This window comes from Chiloscyllium punctatum, chromosome 19 (genome assembly GCF_047496795.1).
Source record: "Chiloscyllium punctatum isolate Juve2018m chromosome 19, sChiPun1.3, whole genome shotgun sequence".
NCBI classification, from domain to species: Eukaryota; Metazoa; Chordata; class Chondrichthyes; order Orectolobiformes; family Hemiscylliidae; genus Chiloscyllium; species Chiloscyllium punctatum.
Genome location: NC_092757.1, coordinates 44,279,254 through 44,306,212, shown reverse-complemented (window position 1 = coordinate 44,306,212; position 26,959 = coordinate 44,279,254). Strand labels below are relative to the sequence as shown.

The following is a 26,959-nucleotide window of genomic DNA, read 5'->3' as shown; positions in this document are numbered from 1 at the left end:
AGCAGAACCGCCCACGTGACCCGACACCCGGGATGCTGCGCCTGCGCGGCGGTGGGCGTCATGGTGACGGCCGACGGTTGAAGCTCAAACTCCAACCTCGACCCGAGAAGCGTTGACTGTTGGCTTTGGGACGAAGATGGACGCGGATTCCCGCCACAGAGTTCTGTATAAAACCCGACCTGCCCCCTGGAAGGAGGTGTACAGGAAGGTGAGTGAGTTGGCTCCGGAGGAGGCCATGAGGGCTCTCTCCGCCATTCAGGCAGATCAAGGCTGATACTGGATTAAAGTGGTGCCTGGAAGAGCACAGCGAAACGCTGCTGGTTGGATGCTGCCTGAACTGCTGTGCTCTTCCAGCACCACTTTAATCCAGTATTTGGTTTCCAGCACCTTCCGTCATTGTTTTTACCTTGAAGATCAAGGCTGACCCGAGTGTGGCCTTCACTCCACTGTCCACCTTAACCCGGAATCTCGGATGTGTCTGTCTCAGCCGTGAATATCTCCATTGATTTGCCTCTTTTCTGGGGATGAGTTCAAACGCTAATGATCCTCAGAGAAGTGTCACCGAACTATTCTGGTGTAGGAGGAGGCCATTCGGCTTGTATCGACTCTGTGTCAGTCTCCTGCTTCCCCCCCCATTCCTGAACGTCATTACTACCCAAATCCAACGCCTCAATTGAACATGCATCCAGTGTATTTCCAGACAGTGCATTTTACACCATAACTTACTCATCGTATAAAAATGTTTTCTCTCATATCACTCTTCCTTCATTTGCACATCGCTTTTAAATAAATTTCTCCTTATCTGCATCTTAAATCGGAGCCATTTTAGTTTTAAACTCTGTTCTGGCCAGATCACCTCTCAATGTTTTAAATTACAAGTGAGACAGTCCCAGTCTAGTTATGCTTTGTATATGTCAATCCCTTCAACCCAGCAATTAACCAAGCTACCTTTCTGTGAAATGCTTCCAATGTAAGTGCATCAATGTTCAAGGAGGCTAAAATTGAACACAGCACTTGAGGTGCAGTTCAGATGTGTGTGCTGATGACCCCCAGCTTTATGTCACCTATCTTTGAACAAATGTTACCATAAAACTGCAAGTGTGCACATAAACCCCTTTTGCAACATAGACTTCTGTTTCCAGAATCTTCTGAGGTGCTTGAAAAGAAAAAAAAGGAACGCTGCTCTCAACACTTCTGTCTGTAAGTTGGGAAACTGCTCAACAGAAATCCAGTGCAGGTAAAGCAAAAATTGCCTGCAATTGAATATTGGGAAGACTGAAGCCATTTAATAGGATTCCACCACAGATGACGACAACAACTACTACTTCATCTCTCACCAGGCACTTGAGTCATCCAGAGTTTTTAAAGCCTCAATTTTATATTTAACCATGATGTGAGCTTTGAGTTTGATTTTTTTTGTTGTCACGTGTACTGAGATACAGTGAAAAGTATTTTGCATGCTATACAGGCAGATCATAACATACAAAGTGCAATAGGATAATAGAACAGAGTGCAGAATATAGCGTAGGGAGGTTGCAGAGAGAGAGCTCAATATTAACATTAGAGAGGTCTGATAATAGTGGGGAAGAAGCTGTTCTTGAATCTGTTCATATATGTATTTAAACTTTTATGTCATCTGTCCAATGGAAGAGGGTGGAAGAGAGTATAATTGTGATGACAGGGGTCTTTGATTATGTTGGTTGTTTTCCTGAGACACTGGCAAGTATTGATGGAGTCAATGGATGGCAGGTGTGTTTGCGTGGTGGACTGGGCTGTGTTCATGACTCTCTAGTGTCTTGCAGTCTTGGGAAGAGTAGTTGCCATTCCACACTGTGATGCATCCAGATAGAATGCTTTCTATGGTGCATTTGTAAAAATTGGTAAGATTCTTTGTGGACGGGCCAGATTTCATTAGCCTCCTGAGGAAGTAGAGATGTTGTTGTGCTTTCTTGACCATCGTGTCAATGTGGGCAGACTTGGACAGATGACTCCCAGAAACATGACACACTCGACCATCTCCAACTCAGCACTATTGAAATCAATGACTAACTCCTTCATTTTGCTGAAGTTAATGGAAAGATTGTTGTCTTTGCACCATGCCGCTAAGCACTCAATCTCTTTCCTGTATTCTGTCTCATTGTTGTTCGAGATCTGACTGACAATGGTGGTGTTGTCAGCAAACTTGTAAATGGAGTTGGGGCAGAATTTGACCTCACAGCCGTGAGTGCATAAGGAGTATAGAAGGGGGCTGAATACATGTCCTGGCAAGGTAGTTGTTGAAGAAAACTCTCGAGACTCAGACCTTGAGAAGTGGTTAGTTTATTACATGATATATCATGGGTAATTCACCATCCTAACTGTGGCTCAGTGCTATTCTGAAGTACATCAGGTTACTCCAGGATTATATAGAGAAAGCAGATAGGGGCTGATCGTTAATTACACAGTTTGGTATGCTTACAAGTTGATACTGAATTAAAGGTTAGTCATTAGGGTCAAAACTAAAGCACTATTATGCATTCCACAAGTGGACAGAACAAATGGTATCACCGTTTGTTCTATTTACACAGATTGCTAACACTAAGCAGAGATGTCCCTAATTAGCTGAATGACCGTGAAATGGCAATAACTCATGAAGGAAGTGGGACTAATTGACACGTCTATGTCCGCTTGACTGGTTCTACAGCCTGCACTGATGATTCGTCAAAGTGGGAAAAACACTAACTTGACACCTTAGAAAGATAAGGCCTACCTTTCATATTACCTCATAGTAAGGAATGCACAGCCAACAAAGTTCTGGGGACACAAAATGGTTTCTCAGCCAGGTTAGGAAAATGGCTTCCAGGCAGACCATGTCAACTTTCCCCAACAGTGGCCTTCAAGATACGCAACAAAGCAGAATTGCCAGGCAGAAACTGTAACCGTGATCTTGGGTTCATGTCGCACTACATGTGACCCCACCATACTGTTTTGTAAAATCTTCCTTACTATCCTGTTTAACATCATCACCTTGACAACTTTTTATGATCTCTCTAATTAGTTTGCACAGTTTTGGATTACTTGTTACTTTGGATAGACCCTCTGCATGCGACTCTTATATCTAACATGTTATTCCAGTCATAAGGTGGCACTGGAGACAAACCTAATTTTTAATTCTTTGTAATTATCTCTCTCTGTTTTAATTAATCAGATTATAGGTCATCCTTCACATATTATTCAGCTGTTGACACTTTGCAGGCGATCAAGAGCATCAGAGCAGAGAGCTATAATTTGGCCTGTCAACACTCCACTTGCATCATTTGTATGATCTTTCCATCTCTCTGAGTATAAAGTCTCTTTCTGGGTGCCCTCTTAACTTCACTTGACGAAGAGTAGTGCTCTGAAAGCTTGTGATTTCAGATAAACCTGTTCAACTATAACTGGTGTCATGTAACTTTTGACTGCAGCCTTACGGGGCATTGATGTTGAGGATTATCATGGAGGAGGTATTGTCACCTATTCTTACAGATTGCACTCTATGGTCAGGAAGTCAAGGATCCAGCTACAGAGGGGGGTGCCAAGACCTAGGTCTCAGAGTTTAGAGATGAGTTTGTTTGGAATTATGGTGTTGAAGGCAGAGCTGTAGTTATCCTGATGTTAGTCATAAATCACACTGTGACTAAAGTGCTTTTTTACCAGCTCGTGAATTCATATTTGTCTTTGTTCCTGCCTCAGTTGTTTGACTGATGAAGCCTTTATTAATGCCTTTTGGTACTTCTAGAACTGACAAACATACACCTGGTTGGCTGCATTCCACTTTTGAAATTTGAGGTCTTCCAAACCTCTGCCTTTTACCTGTTGCTGTACACCCATCGTCCTTGTGTTCACTGATCTACTCTGTTCTGTTCTCTGCACTATTGCTCCCCACCCCTGTTATGGTACCCTTCCCTTTCTGTAATTTCCTTTAGTTCCAACTGTCTGAGATATTTGCACTCAAAATTCTAGCCTCTTCATAACCTGTGCTCTCATCAGTCATAAAGTACAGAAGAGGCCTATCAGCTCATTTTGTCTGCACCAACAAAGAAACACTAAATCTACACTAGGTCCGGTTTCCGGCACTGAGTCCATAGCCTTGAATGTTATGACATTTCAAGTGCTCGTCCATGTAATTTTTAAAGGTCGTGAGGCTTCCTGCTTCACCTACCCTCCCAGGCATTGCACTGCAGATTTCCTCCATCCTTTGGTGAAAAACATTTTCCTCAAATCTCCTCTAAACTTCCTACCTTCCCAGCTCGGCAAACAGAACCACAACAACGAGCACCCGAACTACAAATCTTCCCACAAACTTTGAATTCCTACCTTTCACCTTGTTCTTGACCTTTCATCTGAGATGAACAGCTGATTTCTATCAACCCTTTCCATATGCCTCATGATCTGGGTCTCCTAAATCAAGTCCCCTCTTGGCCTTCTTTGCTGTAAAGAAAACAAATTGTCCTTATCCAATCTCTCTTTCTAGCTAAACTGCTCTATCCCAGGAAACATCCTGGTGAATCTCGTTTGCACCCCTGTCCGGTGCAATCATATCCTTTTATAGTGCAGTGACCAGAACTGCACACAATACTCCATCAATGGCCTAAGCAAAGTTCTGCACAACCTCTCTCCTTTTATAGTCTATGCAACGACTGATGAAAACAAGTAGGAGAAAGTGAAGACTGCAGATGCTGGAAATCAGTGCCCTGTATGCTGCCATATCCAACCTAGTAACCTGTCCTGCCACTTTATGGATCTCTGGGCAAGCAGTCCAATATTTTTCCATTACTTCTGAGTTTCCTAGTATATATTCGCTCATGGGACATGCGCATCACTGGCTGCCCAGGATTTATTACCCATCCCGATTTGCCCTTAAGAAGGCATTGGTAACAGCTGCAATCCACATGCTGAGGTTCACCACAATGCCCTTAGGGAGAAAGTTCCAGGATGTTGACCCAGTGATAATGAAGGAATGGCAATATATTTTCAGGTCAGAATGGCTTGGAGGGGAATTTGCAAATGGTGATGTGCCCATGTATCTGCTATCCTTGACCTTCCAGATGGAAGTAGTTGTGGATTTGGGAGGTGCTATCTTAAGGAGCTTTGGTGAATTTCTGCACTGCAATTTGTAGATGGCATACACTGCTCTTTACTGAGCATCAGTGGTGAAAGGAATGGATGTGATGCCAGTGGGCTGCTTTATCCTGGATGGTATCAAACTTTTTGAGTGTTATTGGAGCTGCACCCATCCAGGCAAGTGGGGAATATTCCATCACACTCCTCACCTGTGCTTTGTAGATGGTGGAGAGGCTTTGGATAGTCAGGAGGTGAGTTATTCACTGCAACATTCCTTGCTGCTGACCTGCCCTTATAACCACAGGGTTTATATGATGAGTCCAATTGAATTTCTGGTTAATGGTAACCCTCAGAATGTTGATAGTGAGGATTCACTGATGGTAACATCATTGAACATCAACAGGTAAATTAATTCTTATTGGAGATAATGGTAATTGCCTGGCATTTGTGTGGCGCCAATGTGACTTGTCACTTGTCAGTCCAAGTCTGGATATTGTCCATGTCTTATACTGAAACAGTCCATGTTCAAATGTAATATGAGATGTTGTGAATGATGCTGAATATGGTGCAACTATTGATGAACATCCCCATTTCTGAATTTATGTGGGGGGGGGGGGGAGTCATTGATGAAGCAGCTGAAGATTATTGGGCTAAGGACACCACCCTGAGGAACTCCAGTAGAGATATCCTGGAGCTGAGATGAGTGACCTCCAACAACCACGACCATCTTCCTATCTGCCATGCATGACTCCAACTGGCAGAGAGTTTGTCCCCTGAATCCAGTTGTGCTTGGGTTCCTTGTTTCCACATTTCATCAAGTCATGTGTTGGTGTCAAGGGCTATCACTCTTACTTCACCTTTTGAAATTCAAGCTCTTCTTTCCATGTTTGAACGAAGGCTGTAATGAGGTCAGGAGCTGAGTGATCCTGGTGAAACCTGAACTGGGCATCCCTAAGCACATTATTATTGGCCTTCATAGCAAGGATATTCAACAGCAGGGAAATGTTGCCACAGTTATACAGGGCTTTGGTGCTTTTGTCTACTTATCTAAGGGACAGTTTTTTTGCTTAAGTGAAATGCAGTGAAGGTTTACCAGAGTGAATCTTGGGATACCAAGATTAATGTATGATGAATGGTTGAATCTGTTAGAATTATATTCACTGGACTTCAGAAGAATGAGGGGAAGATGTCATAGAAAGCTATAAAGTTCTAACAAGACTATACACGATAGATGTAGTAAAGCTGGTCTTAATGACAGGGATTCCAGATTCATGAATAACATTCTAAGGACATGTAAACCATTTAGACTGATACGAAAATAATTTTTTTTACCCAGATAGTTATGAGCCTGTGAAATTCACTACCACAGGAAGCAGTTGAGAAAACATTGTATGATTTCAAGGAGTTGAATGTAGCATTTGGGGCTAAAGGGATCAAATTATTTGGCGAAAAGAGGAACAGTTAGATGATTATCCATGATCATTATGAATGGCAAAGCAGGCTCAAGTGACAAATGGTCGACTCCTCCTATTTTCTATGTCACTGTTTTTCTCTATTTATCGATCATTGATGTTTAACTCACTGGTCTGTACTTCACTAGTTTATTTTTACCACCCCTTCTTGAAAAGTGGAACCACATTAGCTGTGCTTCAATCGTCTCGCACTTTCTTTGTGGCCAGAGAAAAATTCAAAATTTGGGTCAGATCTCCTGTAATTTCCTTCCTTGTTTCCCACAAAAGCCTGAGATACAAACTCGTCTGAACCTGGGGATTAGTCCATTCATAAGCCCTCTGAAACCTCCAATACCTCCTCACTCTCTCTGTAAAACTGCTCAAGAACCTCACTGACCCTCTTCGTGACTTCATCCTCCTCTTCCAAAGTAAAGACTGGTGTCAAGTACTTATCTAACACTCTACCAACATCCTTTCAGCGAATTCCCTCCTTGGTCCCTAATGGACCTAATTCTTTGCCTCTTAGACATACTTAGAGAATATCTTGGGATTCTTCCTAATATTATCCACCAGTGTTTTTCTCGTGTCCCTTCTCTTCTGTCCTAATTGCCTTCTGAACCAGCTCCCCCACACTTTTTTTTGGTATTCCATGAGGGCTGAATTGCTTCCTTCACTAAAAGCCTTACTTTTCCTTCTTTATCCATTCCTGATAACTAAGTTTCTACAGACTTGTTGCCTCTACACTTCACTCTCTCAAATGTCTTGGATCTGTAATTCTGGAAATTCTCCCCAGCATTCCATTGTAAATTTACCTAGAAGTAGCTCTTCCCAGACTACTTTGGCCAGATTGTGCCTTATTTTAATAAAATCTGCTGACCCCCATTTCCAAAACAATTTTTTTGCAGACCACCTTTGTTCTTTACCACAACATGCTTAAAAGGCAGTGTTGTGCTTGCTGTCACTAAAATGCTATCTCATTGCTACCTCAAACACTTGTCTGCTTTGTTCCCCAGAGTTAGGTCCAACACTGCATTGTCCCTTGTTGGATCTTTCCTATATGTTGTATTCAGGAGAGTTTTCTAATATCACTTTTTAAAATCTGTTCCCGCTCTACCATTCACACTATGACTATTGCAATTAGTGCTGGGGAAGTTGAAATCCCCTAATATAATTACTCTACTATGGTTTTTACACAGGTCAGTAAATTATCAACATACGTGCTTCTCTATTGCCTTTTTTGGGGTCTGTAATGAATTCGCGGCAGTATGATTGCTTGATCAATGATCCTTGATTATTGCAAATTTTGTTTATCAACTGAGGCAGTGATGGATTACTGCAAGTGTCTTCTGTATTTCTAAACAAAGATATAGGGAGAAGTCAACTTCAATTGCTATCCAGCTATCCCTGTGAAAGTGAGAGAGAATATTGTGCCAGGCTTGACTATCACACCAGCTGTAATTGATCAGCTGCTGCAAAGGCATCATTAAAGCAATTGCGCAGAATTTTATAGTCAGCACAGAAACAGGCCATTCAGCCTAATAAGTCAACATCAGTGTTCCACTGAAGTCTCCTCCCACCTTAGTTAATCTCACTCTAACATATCCTTATTTCCCATTCTCCTTCAGTGTCCTCAAATGCACCCATACTATTTGTGGCAGTAAGTTCCATATTTTCATCCACTCTGATTTAAAGAGGCTTCTGAAATACATATTGAATTTGTTTTTGTTTATGCCCTTTTGGACAGTAAATAAGTCAATGTTTGCACTTCATGCATAAAATTTGGAAAAGTATATTCTAGAACATTTCATTGGTAATAAAATTCAATTTGGGCCAATACAGCATGTTCCATTGTTAGGTGTCTCAACAAAATTGCACTGTTCTTGATATGTAGATTCTATCTAAGGCACAGAACCCAAGGAAAAAACATTCCATATTTAAATTTACATCAATGCAGTAGAAATTTGATTTTTCTCTTTGCAACATGTTGTGCCTCAGGTTGTCTCACACACACACACACAACTGAACTTCTTTGTGATCTTAGAAAACCTCTGTCAAATCACTTCTGCCTTCCTTAAAGACAGAAGAGCCACAGGCGATTCAATCATCCCTTGCAGTTTCACTGTTTGCTCTCGTAGCATTCATGAAGATCTTCTTTATACTCTTATCACTACTTCTATATCTGTTTTGTAATATAACAACCAGAAATGCGAACCATTGCCTTTAATTTTATTAAGGGTTACCTGAGTAGTGATCCTATGATTGAAGTATCAGTTGTTATGGACCAGACCAAACCTCCTTCAAATATACCAAGGAGATAGCCAAAGCCTAAAGTTTTCTTATTTCAAGGCAAGTGTAAAGTGCTGTGTTCTGGATGAAATTCTATTGGTTACACCACTTGCTTGGCTTTAAGCAAAACCTACTTTATTCTTGCCCTATAGTTAAAATACAAACCAAAAAAAGAAACTTTAACTCTATTGGAAAGCTTCTTCTCACAATTGTGGCAGCAGAAAGCTTTTAGCTGTAACATAAAGAGGAATAATAGCTTCCACATGCAGCTTCAAAACCCCAGCAACTGCTGAAAGTTAAACTAAAACCCCAGTCCTGTAGGAGCCTGACTCCACCCATTGATGCTTTTGTTGTTCCAATATACATATTGAAACATTTCAAAAGGCTTAAATTGATCTGATAAAAATGTCAATACTGCCATTGGATTGATGCATCAACCAAGTTCTCATTACCTGTTCAATACAGATTGAATCCACCAACTGTTGTTGTAGTCCCCATTACAGTGGGAAACCTCCTGCATTAATAGGATCATAGGTAGGAACTGGTGTTAAGAGGGATGAGTGGTGAAAGCCAAAACTCATCCACAATCTGAAGAAATGGTTGAGAAAATCTCAATGTAATAACATGTAAATTTTGAACTGTGCAGTGAGGTGCAATGCCTTTCCTTTTACAGAATGTGGTTAAGTAGGAATTTCTCCTGTTTTTGTTTGAAATATTTGTTTAATTTTAATACATTTGCAAATAGGCATTAGGTTATATCTCTGCAAATAAATTGCAGATATGTTATTATCACTCTGAATAAGAAATATTTATGATGTACAATGACTTTCATTCCTTATGTTTTTTTTCACACCAGAGATGTGTAGAAAGATTGAAGAATAGCAGAGCAAAGCTGTTGGACAGGTACAGGCATGTGAATCAAAATTCCAACTGCAGCCTGAATGGATCCTTCCTAGTTCAAGAGGTGATGGATGAAGAATGGAGAGCCCTGAAAGCCCAAGATGGTGATTTCCAATCGTTGTGGAAGAAGGGAAGTTTAGCAGAGGTTTGTCAGTCTCGAAACCCTTCTATGATTGGTTCTAATTCCATTTTTGAACTTCGTACGCTTTGAAGCAAATACTAAAATACAAGGATGGCATCTCCTTTAAAATAATATGGTGAGGAGAGCATATGAACAACACTAATTCTTGTGTGTTAAGCATTGTACAATGTAATGACATATCTATACAGCAATTTGAGAAAGTGATTCATCAAACTGCAAGGGCAATTGGGGATAGGCAATAAGTGATGCTCACAAGCAACAAAAGAATACATTGTAAATTATGTTTTTTGAAGCTATCGTCCTTTTGAAAGGAGCAAACTGAGTACACTTGTCTGAAGCAGATATTTTGAGAAGTTATAAATAATGGCAAAGTCCTGATGTATATTATTGAATCTATAAAGTGTAATATTCAATTTGACAGAAGATCTTCTGCAATAATTGGACATTTCAGAAATTATGTTTCTAAGGTAGTTATTTTGCTGTGCAGGGCATTTCATTAAACTGTATCGTTGGATGTGTGATTATGGTCTTGTTCAAGAATGTACTTGTAATGTTTTGACGAGAAGTCATTTCACAAAAAAATTGTCTTATTTATATTGACTCTAATTCAAAGTTTGGGGTAGAATGTACATAAATATATTCAATGGTAATAAGTGGAGTTTGCTTTGATATATATGGATGTCTGTATCTTGAAACTGAGCCTAAAAGAACCTGTTACCAATGTCCTGAAATTTGAGTGAACTGCCCTGAGAGCCAATTGCTGCTGGGACTGTTGACTGTGATTATCCAAGTGTTGGTCTCATTGAACTGTTAATAACCATACTCTGTAATTGAACTGTTGCAGGGAAAGAACTAGTAGTTTTCTGATCACCCAAGTAATTTCTAAATACTGAAGTCTTGCCCTCTGATCGTGTTTCACATGATAGCCTGTGGCCTCTGATGGGATGTGATTTTTTTTTTATCTTGCATTGGAACTTTGATTTTGTAAAATAACATGTGGTAATAAGACTTTTCATCTTTTTTCTTGACAGGATATATTTTATAAGTTGGTCGTTGATAAGGCAATTATATAACTGTAATGTTACCAAACTCCCGGACATCCTTGTCATTAGACATTTCAATATCCACATTTATAATGGAAACATTGTGAAGCTTATCACATTGTTAAATCTTCCTGTAATGATTAGGTGGAACGTGCATATTGCTTTCACAATTACAGATTATAAACAATCCTCTTATAATTCAGCATCTTTATAATTCCAACTAATTTTGGCAATGTAAAAACAGCAGGAAGCAGTCCACCTTATTGTTTTTGTCCTTGACAATTCCTTTGCATTTTAATGCTCATTGTCTGTCCTTCTTAGCCCTTACTATTTCCCTTTGTTGAAAATGCCTGGACTGATTCTGAAGCTAACATCTTCTGTGACAGTGTGCTCCATGCTCTTTCAGCCCTTTCATGTAAGAAATTTAACTTCACAATAACCTCTTGTTTTATTTAATCAGATTTCTGAAGCATTACCTTATTAGAAGTGCACCTTTGGAGTCCTGTTTATTTGGTTTGATTTGTTTCCCAGGTTCTGAATACACTGGAGGATATAAATGAATTGGCAGAATTTGAGGAAATTCAACAAGAGCTCCTCAGCGAAGGTAAATATCCCTACAAGCTATACCTTCTCAGTATACATCATAGAAAACCGGTATAAGTATTATAATATTGTCTTCATTCCTATCCTCCAAATGGGCTTGGGATGAAGAAAAGCTGGTTCAGTTTGTCTTTGTACTCTGACATGAAGTTGACATCATCATGTATAATGCATTTTTTTATCCACCTGTTTGCTGAACTGTGTTCGATATACCAAATATAATAGAAGCATAATCCTTATAAAAGTCTGTTCTCTTCTAAGCACATAAGGGAATCCTCACCACCCCTTCTTGTTAGGTTCTTTTCCCAAGGTTTCGCGCACACCAACTTCTGCAAACAGTGAAAGTTTATGAAAGCTTATTCAAGCTAGATGACCCCTTTGACCCTCTTCACAGAAATGTGGTCGGGTCAGAGGCCCTGAACAAAGAAAACACATCCCCTTTTATACAGGTCAGTTGGCCATGCTCACAGATACTCTGGCCACTCCTTCACAGTCACATGCCACTCAAGATAACCCCCAAAACCGCATGTTACCCCAGGTACAATGGAAGGATGAGATGATCCTCTGAGATAATGTAAATATAAATTCCTAGGGAATCGTTATGCAAACAATTTTCTGACTCACTGATTCCCCAAGACAATGTAGGTGTGATATGTCCTAGCTTTGGGGGATGGCTATGAAAGCATTTCTCAATGGAAGGCACTGAATGATAATTTAGTTTGATAATAGTAGGGGAGTAGTAGCAAATGACTGTCTAAATGGAGTAGGAGTCATCTGCACCACCCACTTCTAGAAATGTTCAGTCAGTGCAGTTTAATATTATATTAATGTCCAGAGATTATATTCCAATTTAATCTTTTAACGTTACACTCTCTCTCTCTACTGCTTGATATATTCTAATCCTGTTTCGTTTCTCATAAAATTTATATTGTGTTATCAATGCCTTTTAAATTACCTAAATAACTGTTCAATTAAAGTTGTTTTAAACAGTTACATGATATGCATTTTTGAAAATATTGAAATAGCTCAATACTTGAATCTAAATGTACACAAATTAACAGTTCTAAAGTTTGAAAACAATACAAATATGCTGAACAGCTGTGTTGCAAAGGAATCAATGTGAGGCTGGTGACAACTCAGCCAATAAAATATTATTGATGAAACAAACAAAAACAGAAATTGCTGAACAAACTCAGCAGTTCTGACCGCATCTGTTGAGAGAAAACAGAAGTACCATTTCAAATCCAGTGACCCTTCTTCACAGCTAGAAACAATGAGGAAAAGGTGGTACTCCTCCTGATAATGGAGTGGAGCAAAAAGAGGGAGTGGATGTTGGAGATGTAGTCCAGAGGGAGAGGAAGAACGGATAGACAGAGAAAGGAACTGTTGAGAGTAAGCCGGGAAAGAAGAGAAGCTATATAAGTAATAATGAGGCAGTGAGTAGTTAATAATGGGTTGGTAGTGCTGAAAGCAACACGTATCATGATGGGGATTGTGGGGGTAGATAAAAGCCAAAGAACAAAGTGTTTTGTTCTGAAATTGTTAAAATGTGATGAACCTGATAATCAGATGATGTTACATTGAACAAGTAGTCACAAACAAGCTCTTTCTTAGTTACATTATTACCAGCTTCACAATTTCCCAGTGTCAACTTCTGTTAAGTAAGGCTAAACTACCATGAGAAATTGGAAATTTCTCTTTGACTTGGTCTGCTCATATCCTTGTCTCACTGGTTTTAAGTCTGGAGTTGCTTATATTGTGCAGATGGGAGGGAAAATGCTGCTATAAGAGCTGACAATGTGATTCCTGCAGCTAATTCAAAGTCAAGTCAGCAATGAAAAGAACAGTGTTCAGTGGTGATGGCTTGATTCATACCTGTTTTGATGATGTTGCTCCTTCAACAAGGTTATGTTGTCCTTGGGTTTTTATCCAGAGGGGCCGTAAAGTCAGAGGTCCTGATATGTCTCAGTATATCTACTTGTGAATGCTTTTAAGTCTCTCTTTTAAAACACTTATACAACGAAAGGGGAGCGGCCAGTTCTCCCAGTTCAATGTTTATTTTGATTTGATTTTAGCAAGTGTTTGAGGCTGCTGGTCCAAGAAACAGCTCCATGCTGATCCTCTCGCTTTCTCTGACATCTCTTCTGTAAGCACCTGTGTTTGATTTTACCTTTTCTTGCCATGGGGTCATTTATGGGGATGTTGGAAGTATTTGGAACAGCATCATTAAGTTGCGATAGGGTCAAGTGGGTTTTCAAATAGTTACGTTACTCTAAATTTGGTTTTCTTTTGTTTGTGTATAAATAAATTCTGTTTTGTTTAAAACTGAATGGTTGGGCAAGCTGCATTGCTTCTGTAATATCCATGTTATACTTGCTTAAAACAATTAGAAAAGTTAGATCTGGGCTACCTTCTTGAAATGTTTTGATGGCCTCTGGCCTGGTCCATAACATTTTAAACATCAATGCAGCAGAATGTGGACTTAACAGTTAACATAGGCTTCACCAGATGGAAAATCAATAAGATATTGACCATTTCAGCTCGTTTATTGCTGATGAACTAGGATAAATGTGCTTGGAAAAGATGGAAATAAACCTGGCATAATTGGCAGTGATTTTATTTTTGTAAGCATTGACCTGCTCTAATGTTTTGATGGTTTCAATACAGATATGCTTTGGCAAAGTCAAATAAAATGGATGGTGTATGAGAGAATTAAGATTTGAGCAAACAGAAGTATCAGCAAGAGAACCTGAAGAAGCTAGTACCAATGTGGAAGAATAATTGAATTTCCAGGTTGTGAAATAAAATCTTGGCTGAAAGTTGTAAATTCCTTTTACAATAAATCCCTTAATTTAAGAAATAAATAATAGAGCTTTTGAAGAATTTTCCTTCCAAGCAAGTTTTTACACAATAGATTTTCTTTTAGATATTCTTTTCAGTAATATATTATGTCTTCTCTACTTCTTCTTGTAGAACAGGCCATTATTGAGGAGTATGAGGCCAGCTTACGTTTCGATGAAGCCTGTTTAAATGCCATGATTGATGGATTTGATGTTCCAGACAGGCTCATTTGTCCATTATGTAACAGGTGAATATGCTGAAATCGAGCTATGAAGTGCATCTCTAACGCTTTTCCTGATTTTCTTTTAAAGCTATTTCTTTCAAGGGGGCAAGAGTACAGAGGAATGGAAGTTATGTTAAGAGTTATATCATGCTTTTATTAGACCCATTTGGAATCGCTGTGTCTAGCATGGAGTCCTGTACATCAGGCAGGATATGCTGGCCCAGGAGGGGGTGAACACAGATGAACCAAAATGGTACACGGGCTAAAACAATTGTTGCATAAACAAAGTTTTTTTCTCTCTCGGTTATAACATGTTGAAGAATGACCAAATTGAACTGTTTAGATGATTAATAGAGATGATAAGGTGGATAATAGGAAAATTATTAACTTTGCTGGGAAAGCTGAGAACAGGGTTTCCCAAAGTAGGAGTCTGGATCTCAGCTGGGGTTGAGAGCTAAGATGCTTGGATACATGTTGGAACTGAGGCAGTAATGGAGCTCTGATCAGGTTACAACAACCAAGCTTCCACTCTAAAAGACATTCACATCTTCCTTTCTCAAATCTCAGGAGAAGTCACCACAATTTCCAAGCCTCATAATGAGGTCACAGTGGGGAAAAAACTTTGAGAGGCACTGACCTAGAACAAGGAGAGGCATAATTTGAAAATTAGGGCTAGACCACTCCGGGAACGTCAGAAAGCAGTTCTTCACACTGAAGATAATTGGAATCTGGAATTCTTCCATAAGCTATTGAGGCTGGCTATCAATTAGAAATTCAAAAACAGGTTGATTTATATTTGGTAAAAATTATTATTGCACTGTACAGAATCAAGATTGGATCAAGGTGGGTACAGATTGGTTGTGATCAAATTGAATGATGGAGCAGGCTTTGGGCTGAATGACCAACTCCTATTTCTATTTTCCGAAATTAATAGTTTTAAGATGTATAAATGATTTGCAGGAGATGAACTGGAGAGAAAAGTGAATATGTTTTCTTTTGATGAGAGCTGTACAAGAGGTGCATTGTTAGCTTGAAGTTGTGCAACTTTAGAACACATTTAATTGAAATCTTTGAAATGACTAAGTGACTTGGCAGACCAGTGGTGTCCTGTTTTGACCTCAAGTCTTCATGCTCAATTGGTTTGCAAAAGCCTTTGAATTCCTTGATTGAACAGAAGGAAAATGACCCAGCATTCCAGCTCCTGTGACTTGCTAAAACTGCACTGGGCTTGCTTATGATATTTCCTTCCAGTCAACCTTTAAACAAGCACTGTTGTGCATGGCAAATCATTACTTGAGCTTTTGCCAGTGATTAAAACTGGAACTCTAGTGTTAAATTCCAGTGTGATGGAAGTGAAGCTATGTCCTGCTTACAATCTATGTATCATTTTAAGACTTAACTCTCAGTAAATTATTTGCGTAAGACTGTTCCTTAATTGAGCCTCAATCCAAACTGAGTCTTCTCGTTATTATGTAAGAACTTTAGTTGAACCCAGGGATCAACTAGCAAATCCTTTGCACTGTATTTTGGCTTATAGTTACTGTTTGTTTTCCTGTACTTTGGGAAGCAAAAACAAAATCTCTTGACTATATGTTGAGGCTGAAACTGGCCAGATTTACTAAGTCAGCAAGTCGATAGGGATAAAACTTCTAATAAAAATAAATCCATCTCAACCTGTCCTGGACAAGGTTCCTAAAATTTTTTTGTAAACTGCCAGTCTGATGGGATTAATATTGGTAAGTATTCTATGCATTACTAGTCCAAACCAGTAACATAACCATGCCTCCCTGCTTGGAGGTCTCTTGACTTGGAGTAGGCCTTTCAGGGTGTCTCAGTTCCCCTTTGGATTTTATTAGCCAAGTCTCTGGAGTGGAAAAATACCAAAGTAAAACAACCTAAACGGAGTGCTCCGGTTCAAATGCAGTTCTTTTCAAAACTAATGTGAACTACAATTAAGACTTCTCCTTATTCTATTATCTTCCTTTTGCTTTTCTATAATTAGCCTTTCTTTATGTTTGCTGAAAACAATAAGATCTAGGAGTGTGGGTTTCCATTTTGCAGTCAATGTATATTGGAGGCACAAATACAAGATAATAAGATATAGACGTCAACGTGTGACTTTTGGTTCTTATCTAAGGAGGTGGGACCTGGCTTTACAAGGTAGTTTAGTGTGGAGCTCTACTCTATCATTAATTAAAGGGAGGAGGGGTAAGAGTGAGTAAATTGAAACTGGAAGTACTACAACATATTTGATGACCATATACATTTGCTATACCTTAATGCTTCCCAGAATTATTTCAATAAAAACAGGAACAATCTAACAAAACTTACTTGTCTTTTGCAGGAACTACTTAAATGTGAACAGTAACTTTATAACGTGTCTATGTGGAATGTGCATTACTGCGAGGGTAAGTTTCTTGCATACAGGAATCTGACTCCCTTATTTTGTTCCTTACATGAGATCAGTGATTGGGCACATAGTACTGAGGTTACAGTCCCTGACCGCATAGACTATTTTTAAAATTTATTCACAGGCATTGGTCGGCTGGCATTTATTGCTTAATCCTAATCACACTTGAGAGTGTGGTGGTAATCTGCTGCCTTGAACTACTGTCGTCCATCTATTCCATGAACACCTTTTGTGCTGTTTGCAAAGGGTTTTTAAGATTTTTACTACATGACCGTGAAGGAACGGTGACATAGTTCCAAGATAAGATGATGTATATTTTGGAGGGCAACCTCTAGGTGATAATGTTCTGATGCATCTGCTGCCCTTGTCCTTCTAGGTTGTAGCAGTCACAGGTTTTTAAGGTGTTGTTAAAGATGTGTGGTGAGTTGCTGCAATGCATATTTTACATAGTGCACACTGCTGCCAAAGTGCATCAGTTACAGGGGGAATGTACACTTAATGTCCTCAGTGGGGTATTGATAAGGTAGGCTGCTTTGTACGGGATGGTGTAAGGTTTCTTGAGTGTTGTTGGGCTCATACTCATCCAGACAAATGGAGAATATTCTGTCAGACTGTTGTTTTGTGCCACGTAGACGGTAGATAGGCTTTGAGATAGATTCAGAATTGCCTGTCTTTGACTTGTTCCTGTACCAGTATTATTTATATGTCTCCTCCAGTTCAGTTTATCATCAATGACAATGCCTAGAATGTTGATCATGGGGTATTCAGTGATGGTACTGCATTTGGATGCCAAGGACTGATGGTCTTATAGGAGATGGTCACATCATTGCCTGGCACTTTTTGGTGGTACAGACTCAATGAGCCAAAGGGCCTCTTCTGTACAGTGTGATTTTTTAAATTAGGTTAGATTAGATTACTTACAGCTTGGAAACAGGCCCTTCAGCCCAACAAGTCCACACCGACCCGCCGAAGCGCATGCACCCACCCACACCCATTCCCCTACATTTACCATGCACCTAACACTATGGGCAATTTAGTATGGCCAATTCACCTAACCTGCACATTTTTGGACTGTGGGAGGAAACCGGAGCACCCGGAGGAAACCCACGCAGACACGGGGAGAATGTGCAAACTCCATACAGTCAGTCGCCTGAGTTGGGAATTGAACCCGGGTCTCTGGCGCTGTGAGGCAGCAGTGCTAACCACTGTGCCACCGTGCCGCCCAAAATTTTATGATTCAATTTGTGGATGATGCATATCTTAATACAGATAAATTGGTTTAGTTCCTGCTAAATGAGAGCTGTGTTAGTCTAGTGTATCTTCAAACTATTGAAAAGTTTGCGGTTTTTGCTCATTCACTTGCAGGAGGTGACAGTGCAGCAGTTTCGAGCTCTTCTGGAACATAGTGTCACAGAACATAACACTCTATGTGGCCACTGTCCCAGCTTCTGTCTGGTGAATGGTATGGAAGCAGAGCCCACGCTTCTCATGAGCTGTCAGGTATGTGTGAGAGTTTACGATACAACTTTGCTATAGTGATGTAACAGTTCCTCAGCTTTAGGGAAAAATTGGTTTTCAGCATGTGTTCCATCATAACAGGAGTACTGTCTCTACTTTTATCTGGTTCTGCTATTTGGCACTTTTTATTAACTCATTTAGTTACTTTATTTATTGCCTTGACATTGATTTTTGTTTTGTTCAGTAGATAATTTCTTTTTCATATTTTCTTTGTTTAAATTCATGTTTACATTGTGCCAAACCAGATCTCAGGCAGCTGCTGCAGGTTTCTTGCTGAAAGGGAATGAGAGGTAGACAAACAGGAGGTTGGAAGAACACAGAAGGCAAGGCAGCATCAGGAGGTGGAAAAGTCGATGTTTTGGGTGTAACTCTCCTTCAGGACTGGAAGTGGATGTAAGGGAAGCTGCAGATAAAGGGGTTTGGAGGGGGAGCAGAGTGGTGAAGTGGGGATAGGTGAAGACAGATACACGATACAACTTGGTTGGTCAATGACAGGAATGAATCCAGGTAGTTGGCTGAGAGGAGTGGAGGTGAGGGGAGGGGAGGGGAGGGGCCAGGAAGGGAGTCTGGGGAAGGGAGGGTATTTGAAGTTGGAGAACTTAATGTTGAGTCCTCTCGGTTTGTAGGCTGCCCAGGTGGAAGATGAGGTTTTGTTCTTCTAACTTGCAGTTTGGTTCATTGTGACAATGGAGGAGGCCAAAGATGGTCTTGTCAGAAAGGAAGTGGGAAGGGGAATTAAAATGGGTGGTGATTGGGAGTTTCAGTCGGCCCCTGTGGGCCTAGCTAAGATACTCGGCGAACCATTCCCTAAGTTTACGTTTGGTCACCCTGATGTAGAGAAGACCACATTGGGAGCACCTGATGCGATAAACTAGGTTAGAAGAGAGACAGGTGAACCTCTGTCTCATCTGGAAGGACTGTTTGGGGCTCTGAATGGAAGTGAGGGAGGTGATGTGCTGGTTGCAGGGGAAGGTACCTGGGGATTCAGAGGGATTGGTGAGGAGAATGGCCCAAACCAAGGACTGGCGAAGGGAACTGAGGGAAGTGGAAGAGGAAATAGCTAGGGCCTTAACAGATATCTTTACAGCATCCTTGAACACAGGTGAGGTCCCAGAGGACTGTAGAATTGCAAATGTTGATGCCTTGTTTAAGAAGGGTAGCGGGAATGATCCAGGTAATTACAGATTGTGAGCCTGACAGCAGTGGTAGGGAAGCTGCTGGAGAAGATACTGAAGGGTAGGATCTATTCCCATTTGGGGAAAAATATGGGCTTATCTATGATAGGCACATGGTTTTGTGGAGGGAAGATCATGTCTTACCATCGAATTCTTTGAAGAAGTGACAAAGTTGATTGAGGGAAGGGCTGTCATATACATGGACTTCAGTAAGGCATTTGAAAAGGCTCCCCATGGTAGGCTGTTGGAGAAATTGAAGTTGCATGGGGTCCAGAATGTACTAGCTAGATGGATAAAGAACTGGCTGGGTAATAGGAGACAGACAAAAGTAGTGGAAGGCAGTTTCTCAAAATGGAGAACTGTGACCAGTGGTAATCCACAGGGATCCATGCTGGGACCACTGTTGTTTATGATATACATAAATGATCTGGATGAAGGTATGGGTGATCTGATCAGCAAGTTTGCAGATGACACTGCAATTGGTGAAGGGGACTGCCAGAGAATGCAGCAGAATATAGATAGACTGGAGAGTTGGGCAGAGAAATGGCAGATGGAGTTCAATCCGGACAAATGTAACATGATGCATTTAGAAGATCTAGTTCTGGGGCGAACTATACAGTAAATGGAAAAGCCCAAGGGAAAATTGATGTAGAGAGAGATCTGGGTGTTCAGGTCCATTGTACCCTGTAGGTGGCAATGCAGGTCAGTAGAGTGGTCAAGGCAGCATATGGCATGCTTTCCTTCATCAGACGTGGTATTAAGTACAATAGTTGGCAGGTCATGTTACAGTTGTATAGGACTTTGGTTCGGCCACATGTAGAAAACTGCGTACAGTTCTGGTCACCACATTACAAAAAGGATGTGGATGCTTTGGAGAGGGTGCAGAGGAGGTTCACTAGGATGTTGCCTGGTATGGACAGTGCTAGCTATGAAAAGAGGTTGAATAGATTAGAATAACTTTCATTAGAAAGATGGATGTTAAAGGGGGACCTGATTGAGGTCTACAAAATCATGAGGTATAGACAGGGTGGATAACAAAAAGCTTTTTCTCAGAATGGGGGACTTAATTACTCAGGGTCATGACTTCAAGGTAAGAGGGGGGAAAAGTTTAAGGGAAATATGCGTGGAAAGTTCTTTATGCAGAGGGTTGTGGGTGCCTGGCAGACCTTGCCAGTGGATGTGGTAGAGGCTGGCACAGTAGCATCAATTAAGATGTATCTATACAGATACATGAATGGGCAGGGAGCAGAGGGATGCAAATCCTTAGAAAATAGGTGATAGGTTTAGAAAGAGGATCTGGATTGGTGCAGGCTTGAAGGGCCAAAGGGCCTGTTCCTGTGCTGTAATTTTCTTTATTCTTTGGTCCTTGCGGAAGCAGAGAGAGGTGGGATGGGGAAGATGTTCCTGGTGGTGGGGTCTAGTTGTCTGAGTGCTTTCTGGAGGGCTGGCTCCAGTAAAATGGAAAGTGTTGGTAACATTCAGCATATCTAGCATATGAGCAGAGAAAAATAGGTCATAGACACTCTTAGAACTAGTGCAGATTGTCGATCTGAAGTATTAACACGTTTTTTTTTCTCTCCACAGTCGTTGTCTGGCCCTGTAGGTATTTCCAGCATTTTCTATTTGTATTTCAGATTTTCAGCATCTATTGTACTTTATCCTGTATGCGCCATGCTGGGCATTTGTAAGTGTGGTTCATTAAAAATTATAATGAAACATACTTACCATTCAATTTAAAGTGTAATGTTTCTGTGACTATCTACTTGTTTGGATAAAAGTAACATGTTATTATAAGCAAATCAGTTGGTGCTGATTTATTAGCTGTATCTGCAGCTCCCCCTATCTCCACTTCCAGTCCTGAAGAAGGGTTATACCCCAAACATTGACTTCTACACCTTTCTATTCTGCCTGGCTTACTGTGCTCTTCCAGTCTCCTGCTTGTCTACTTAGAAGTTTTGACATTCTTAACCACTGAAGTAAAATCAGGAGTCTTATATCTGTTGAATATACCTGTTACTTCAAGATATTCTCCTTTTATATGTAGGGTTGTTATCTGTGAGCACAAAGTCTTTGGTTGCTGCTGTCTGAAGATCCTGTGCAGTATAATTGAAGGAAACAGGAGATTGCATAATATGAAGGACTAGGATGTGTATAAGTGTCAGATGTGGTTGTGAATTGTGTGATAATGAAACCTGAATTTTCAATGGGCTTTACAAGAGGCATAGAGGCAATAGAGGACAAATACCAAGTTTTGCTAAACCTGTACAAAACCATTGAATGCTTGTGTGACAATTCTGGGGACCTGAAGATTTTGAGGATGAGGGTTAAAAGGTAAGAGCTATGTGGTCTCACTTTCAGAAGAGACATTTTTGATTACGTTAAAAATGTTACAACACCAGGTTATAGTCCAACAGGTTTATTTGGAAACATTAGTTTTTGGATTGCTGCTCCTTTCAGGTGGTTGTGGAGAATAACCTGGTGTTGTATGATTTTTAACTTTGTACACCCCAGTCCAACACCAGTGTCTCCAAATTATTTTTGATTACAAGTGTAAGAATGACACTGACTCTCTTCTTTACTGTACCAAGTGCATATATTGCCAATTGGCAAGTTATAAAATCATTATAAAATCAGCAATTGTCTTAAGTAATAGCAGTTTTCCTGTTCCTGTGGGGCAGGTGTTTTATGACATCTTTCTTGTGTACATGTAAACTCTAAGCTGCCTTGTGGTCCAATTTTGATGAGGCTAAAAGGAATTTTCTTGAATACATTGCTTAAGTAAATGCTAATTTCATCAATTACCATTCCAGAAACAAAACTTGACCTATAGATGTAATACTGGACCAACAATTAATCCTAGTCTAAATTAATCTGGAAGTCTGCAATTGAAGTTGTGATCTCTCTATGCCTTGAGAAATGTGGGTAACTCTCAATTGGCCTCTGAAGTGTCCTTGCAAGCCACTCAGTTGTATGAAACTGCTACTGAAGAAATGAATGAAACTAGAGGGACCACTCAGCATTGGTCTAGTCAAAGTCAAATAGCAAATGGCAAAAATAGTCTTGCAGAGTTCCCCTTACCAACATCTGGGGGCTAGTGCCAGCATTGAGACAGCTCTCCAACACACCAGTTAAGCCACAGCCTGACATGGCCCTACTTACAGAATCATACCTTATAGACTGTTGTCTGTTTGGATTGTTGTCCCAGATGTCACCTTCCCTGTATAGGAACAGCCCAGCAGAAGTAACAGCATACAGGTATACCGTCCAGGGGTGGGGGTGGGGGGTTTACCCTGGAAGTCCTCAGCACTGACTGTGGAACCATAAAGTCTCATGGCATCAGGTCCAACACTGGCAAGGGAAGTTGCTGATTGCTTTCTCCAAATGGTGTACAAAACGGATGAGCACAAATTCATTAACCAAAGGCAAAGAAGATAGCAAGGGCACAGATTATTCTCTGGGAGTGAGAGTGGACTTCGATGTTCATCTCTAAGCATGGGTCAGCAGCACCTCTGCTGAACGAAATGCCAAGTCCTAAAGGGCATTGCTGTTTGACTGGGTCTGTGACAGATGGTGAGGGAGCTAACAAGAGGGAAAAACATACTTGACTTCATCCTCACCAACCAAACTGTCAGAGATGCGTCTGTATCTAAACAGTATCGGTACGGGTGGTCACCACACAGTGCTCATGGAGACCTTCATGTTGAGAATACCCTTCATTGTGTTGTGTGGAATGCTGATATTGTACTAAATAGGATAGACTTTGGATATCCACAAAGCACTGTGAGCATCATAAACAGAATTGTATTCAGCCACAATCTACAAGTAATGACTTGATATATCCTCACTCTACCATTACTTTCAAGTCAGGGAACTAGCCCTGGTCAATAGAAAAACACAGGAGGGCATGCCAGGAGCAGCACCAGGCATAACTGAAAGTGTAGTGTCAACTTGGTGAAACTACAAAACAGGACAATGTGCATGCCAAACATTGTAAGCAGCATGCAATAAACTGCCCTACGTGATCCCATAACCAACTCGGATCTAAGCTCTACAGTCCTGCCACGTCAGTTGTGAATGGTGGACAAGTAAGCAACTCACCCAAATATATCCTCACTGTAAATGAGGGGGGAGCCCAGTAGATCAGTGCAAGAGATAAGGCTGAAGCATTTTCATCCATTTTTACTGGAAGACCAGTGAATGATTCATCTCCATCTCTACAAGTCCCCATCATCACAGTTTCAAGTCTTCAGTCAATTTGTTTCCCTCCACATGATATCAAAGAATGGCTGAAGGTACCGGAATTTGCAAAAACAATAGGTCCTGATATCTTTCTGGCAATAAGTACTGAAGACTTGTGTTACAGAGCTTGCTGCTCCTCTAGCTAAGCTGTTCCAGATAGCTACAAAATTAGCAACTGTGCAAAAATGTGGATTCTGTCCATAAAAGCAGGACAACTCAAATCCAACCAATTAGCACCCTGTGTCTGTTCTCAATCCTCAGCAAAGTGATGACTGGGGTGCTATCAAGCTGATTCTGCTCGGCAATAACCTGCTCACTACGGGTTCCATCAGGGTCCAAACAGCTTCAGACCTCATTACAGTATTGCTTCAAAGAAGGACAAACGCTAAATATACGAAAGAGAGTGACTGCTCTTGAAATCAAGGCTGCATTTGACCAAGTATTGGCATCAAGAAGTCCAAGAAAAGCTTGAGTTAATGGGAATGAGAAGAAAATTCTCCATGAGCTAGGCCAAAGATAGATGATTGTGGATATTGGAGGCCAGTCATCTCTGCAAGAGTTCCTAGGGCCAATACTCTTCAGCTGCTTCAGCAATGGTCTTCCCTCCATTATAAGGTTAGAAGTGGGGATGCTTGCTGGTGTTTGCACAAGCCTTCGTTTTGCAATTCATTCAGGTGATGTGGGGGTCACTGGCTAGGTCAACATTTATTGCCCATCCCTAATTGCCATTGAGAAGCCAGTGGTATGCTGCCTTCTTGAATGCTGCAGTCCATGTGGTGTAGGAACACCCACACTGCTGTTAGTGAGGGAGTTCTAGGATTTTATCTCCGTGATTGTGAATGAATGGCGATGCAGTTCCAAGTCAGGATGGTGAATTCCCAAATCAATTTAGCAGAAATATGCAGTTCTCTTTTGCATAACTTCATAGAAGTGACACAAGTAAACATTGTTTAATATCAGAATATTATATAAAATATTTCCTGAATGTCTTCATATCTAACCCTTTCGCATGTATTTTGTATACTAACTTGTTGTAATTTGTATTAAAGCATTTTCTTTCTCTTTCAGGCTTGTGATTATCTGTCAGTTATCCTGTAATTACCCAGACTCTTCCTGGATCTCTTCCAACAAATCAAAAAATTCAATTTCTCAGGGTTTAAATTGGCTGAATAAGAATAATCTGTGCTTTGTTATGCTACACCTTGTGCGTTCTGTATTCTACCTGTAATGTAATAAAGGTTTTTTTGTATTTGTATTTACCACGAATGAGAGGTTTTTGGGGTTTTATTCGGTGAGAGTCTTCAATTTAAAAAAAATTTTTTAAAAGGCTTAGCTCTCCCTTTGTCAGCATAGGTTGCAATCATAAGGAAATAATCTTGATCCTGTATGGATAGTAAGGTGGGAAGAGTAATATTTAAAGTAATGGGTAATGGTCACTGACATGCTATTGAATTAAGGTGTCTTAAGCAGCAGAGCCCTACAGACTGAACTATTATGTGCCCGAATTGTACAGGCTGTTTGGCTGGAACGTAATTTATAACTTAGTTCCAAAGTATTGAACCATTTGGCATAATTAAAGATAGTAGAATTAAAAGGAATACAGAGGAACCTCGATTATTCAAACGAGATAGGTGGGCAGTATTGTTTGGATAATTATCAGTTTCCGCTGAACTCCGTGTCGTGATAGAAAGTCAGAAGCACTGCCTTTCACAGGTGTTTACTTTCTCTATCATTTTATTCATGACTGGCCTGGTGAAGTGACGGGTATAAAGCACTTTACTTTTCCAAAGGGCTGTGTAACTCACCCTTACGTAAAAATATCCAGTCACTGTTGCTTGAGGTGCTTGTGTTTTTGTTTTTGCCAGCATTTTCACATGTTCTTCAGCACAGGTAATCCAAATTCACTTACCTCTTTGATGTAACGTTTTACAAGATCTTGAGATCATGTTCAGATAATCTGAAATTCAGATCATTGATATTCGGTTAATTGGGGTTCTACTTGAGTTTATTTCATTGTAAGTCACATGGTTTTAATTAATGATTCACAGACAAATATTTGACAATCACTCATTGCTATCACTCATTTTTCATTGGAGCAAACTCTACAAGCAAAGAAAACTTTGAGGGAAAATAAACAATAAAATTGTGAAGTGCTGTTCAGTTAACCAGGATATTGTCCACATTTCATAAAGCAGATTGGTTTTCAATCTGGTTCTGTCTTTTATTCATTCACTGGATGTGGAAAAATAATGCCAAGGCCAATATTTATTGCCCATTCCTAAATGCACCTTTAGAAGGTGGTGGTAAGCTGCTGCCTTCTGCTGCATGTTTTGGAGAATAGGGCCTATGCAATGCTGTTTGGAAAGGAGTTCCAGGATTTTGATCCAGCGACATTAGGGGCATCAAAATAACTTCAAATCAGCTTGGTGAGTGTTTTGAAGGGATCTTGTAGGTGATGGTGTTCTCATTTATCTGCTGCCCTTATCCTAGAATCAAGGTTTTGGGTTTAGATGGTGCTGTTAATGGAAACTTGTTGATTTGGTGCATTGCATTTTATCAATGAATGGTACACACTGCTGTTACTGTGCATTGGTGGGGAAGAGTAAATCTTTATGATGGTGAATGGGGTGCTGATCAAGGCTAGCTTTCCTGGATAGTATTGAGTTTCTTGAATGTTGTTAGGAACTGCACTCATCCAGGGAACTAGAGAGTTTTCCATCATTCTCCTGAACTATACCTTGTAGACAATCGGAAGGGTTGCAGATAGACAGGAGTTTCCCTTCCAAGTCTCTCTGAATTCTGATTTGGAATTGCATCAACTGTCACTGAGTCAAGATCCTGGAACTCCCTTCCTAACAGCACTGTAGGTAACACTTTTACATGGACTGCAATGGTTCAAGAAAGCAGCTTGCTACCAACTTTCAAGAGCAGGGGAGGTGGGGTAGAGACCATGAATGCAGACCCAGTCAGCAAAGCTCACATCCCATGAATGATTATAAAAGAATGCTTTAGGACACTTCCCATTTTAAAACAAATGCAAGGTATACTT

At 40.4% G+C, this 26,959-nt stretch overlaps 1 protein-coding gene across 2 annotated transcripts; it reads left to right on the top strand.

Annotated features, from left to right (window-relative positions):
- The first annotated feature begins 33 nt into the window (after positions 1-33).
- rpain (RPA interacting protein) lies at positions 34-25,176 on the top strand. Of its 2 annotated transcripts, XM_072589298.1 has the most exons (8): positions 34-208; positions 9,676-9,864; positions 11,436-11,508; positions 14,478-14,592; positions 16,913-16,976; positions 18,344-18,478; positions 21,256-21,270; positions 24,979-25,176. In XM_072589298.1, exons 1-8 carry the CDS (start codon positions 137-139, stop codon positions 25,006-25,008), a joined length of 693 nt encoding a protein of 230 aa, XP_072445399.1. In that variant the 5' UTR covers positions 34-136; the 3' UTR covers positions 25,009-25,176. The 2 variants fall into 2 exon arrangements, with proteins under 2 accessions (XP_072445399.1, XP_072445400.1); XM_072589299.1 differs by lacking the exon at positions 21,256-21,270.
- The last annotated feature ends 1,783 nt before the right edge of the window (positions 25,177-26,959 follow it).

Coding starts and splice junctions, on each gene's coding strand:
- rpain (XM_072589298.1), top strand. CDS start 137: ATGGACGCGGATTCCCGCCACAGAGTTCTGTATAAAACCCGACCTGCC. Junction 209..9,675: donor GGAAGGAGGTGTACAGGAAG/GTGAGTGAGTTG, acceptor TTTTCACACCAG/AGATGTGTAGAAAGATTGAA. Junction 14,593..16,912: donor ATTTGTCCATTATGTAACAG/GTGAATATGCTG, acceptor TGTCTTTTGCAG/GAACTACTTAAATGTGAACA.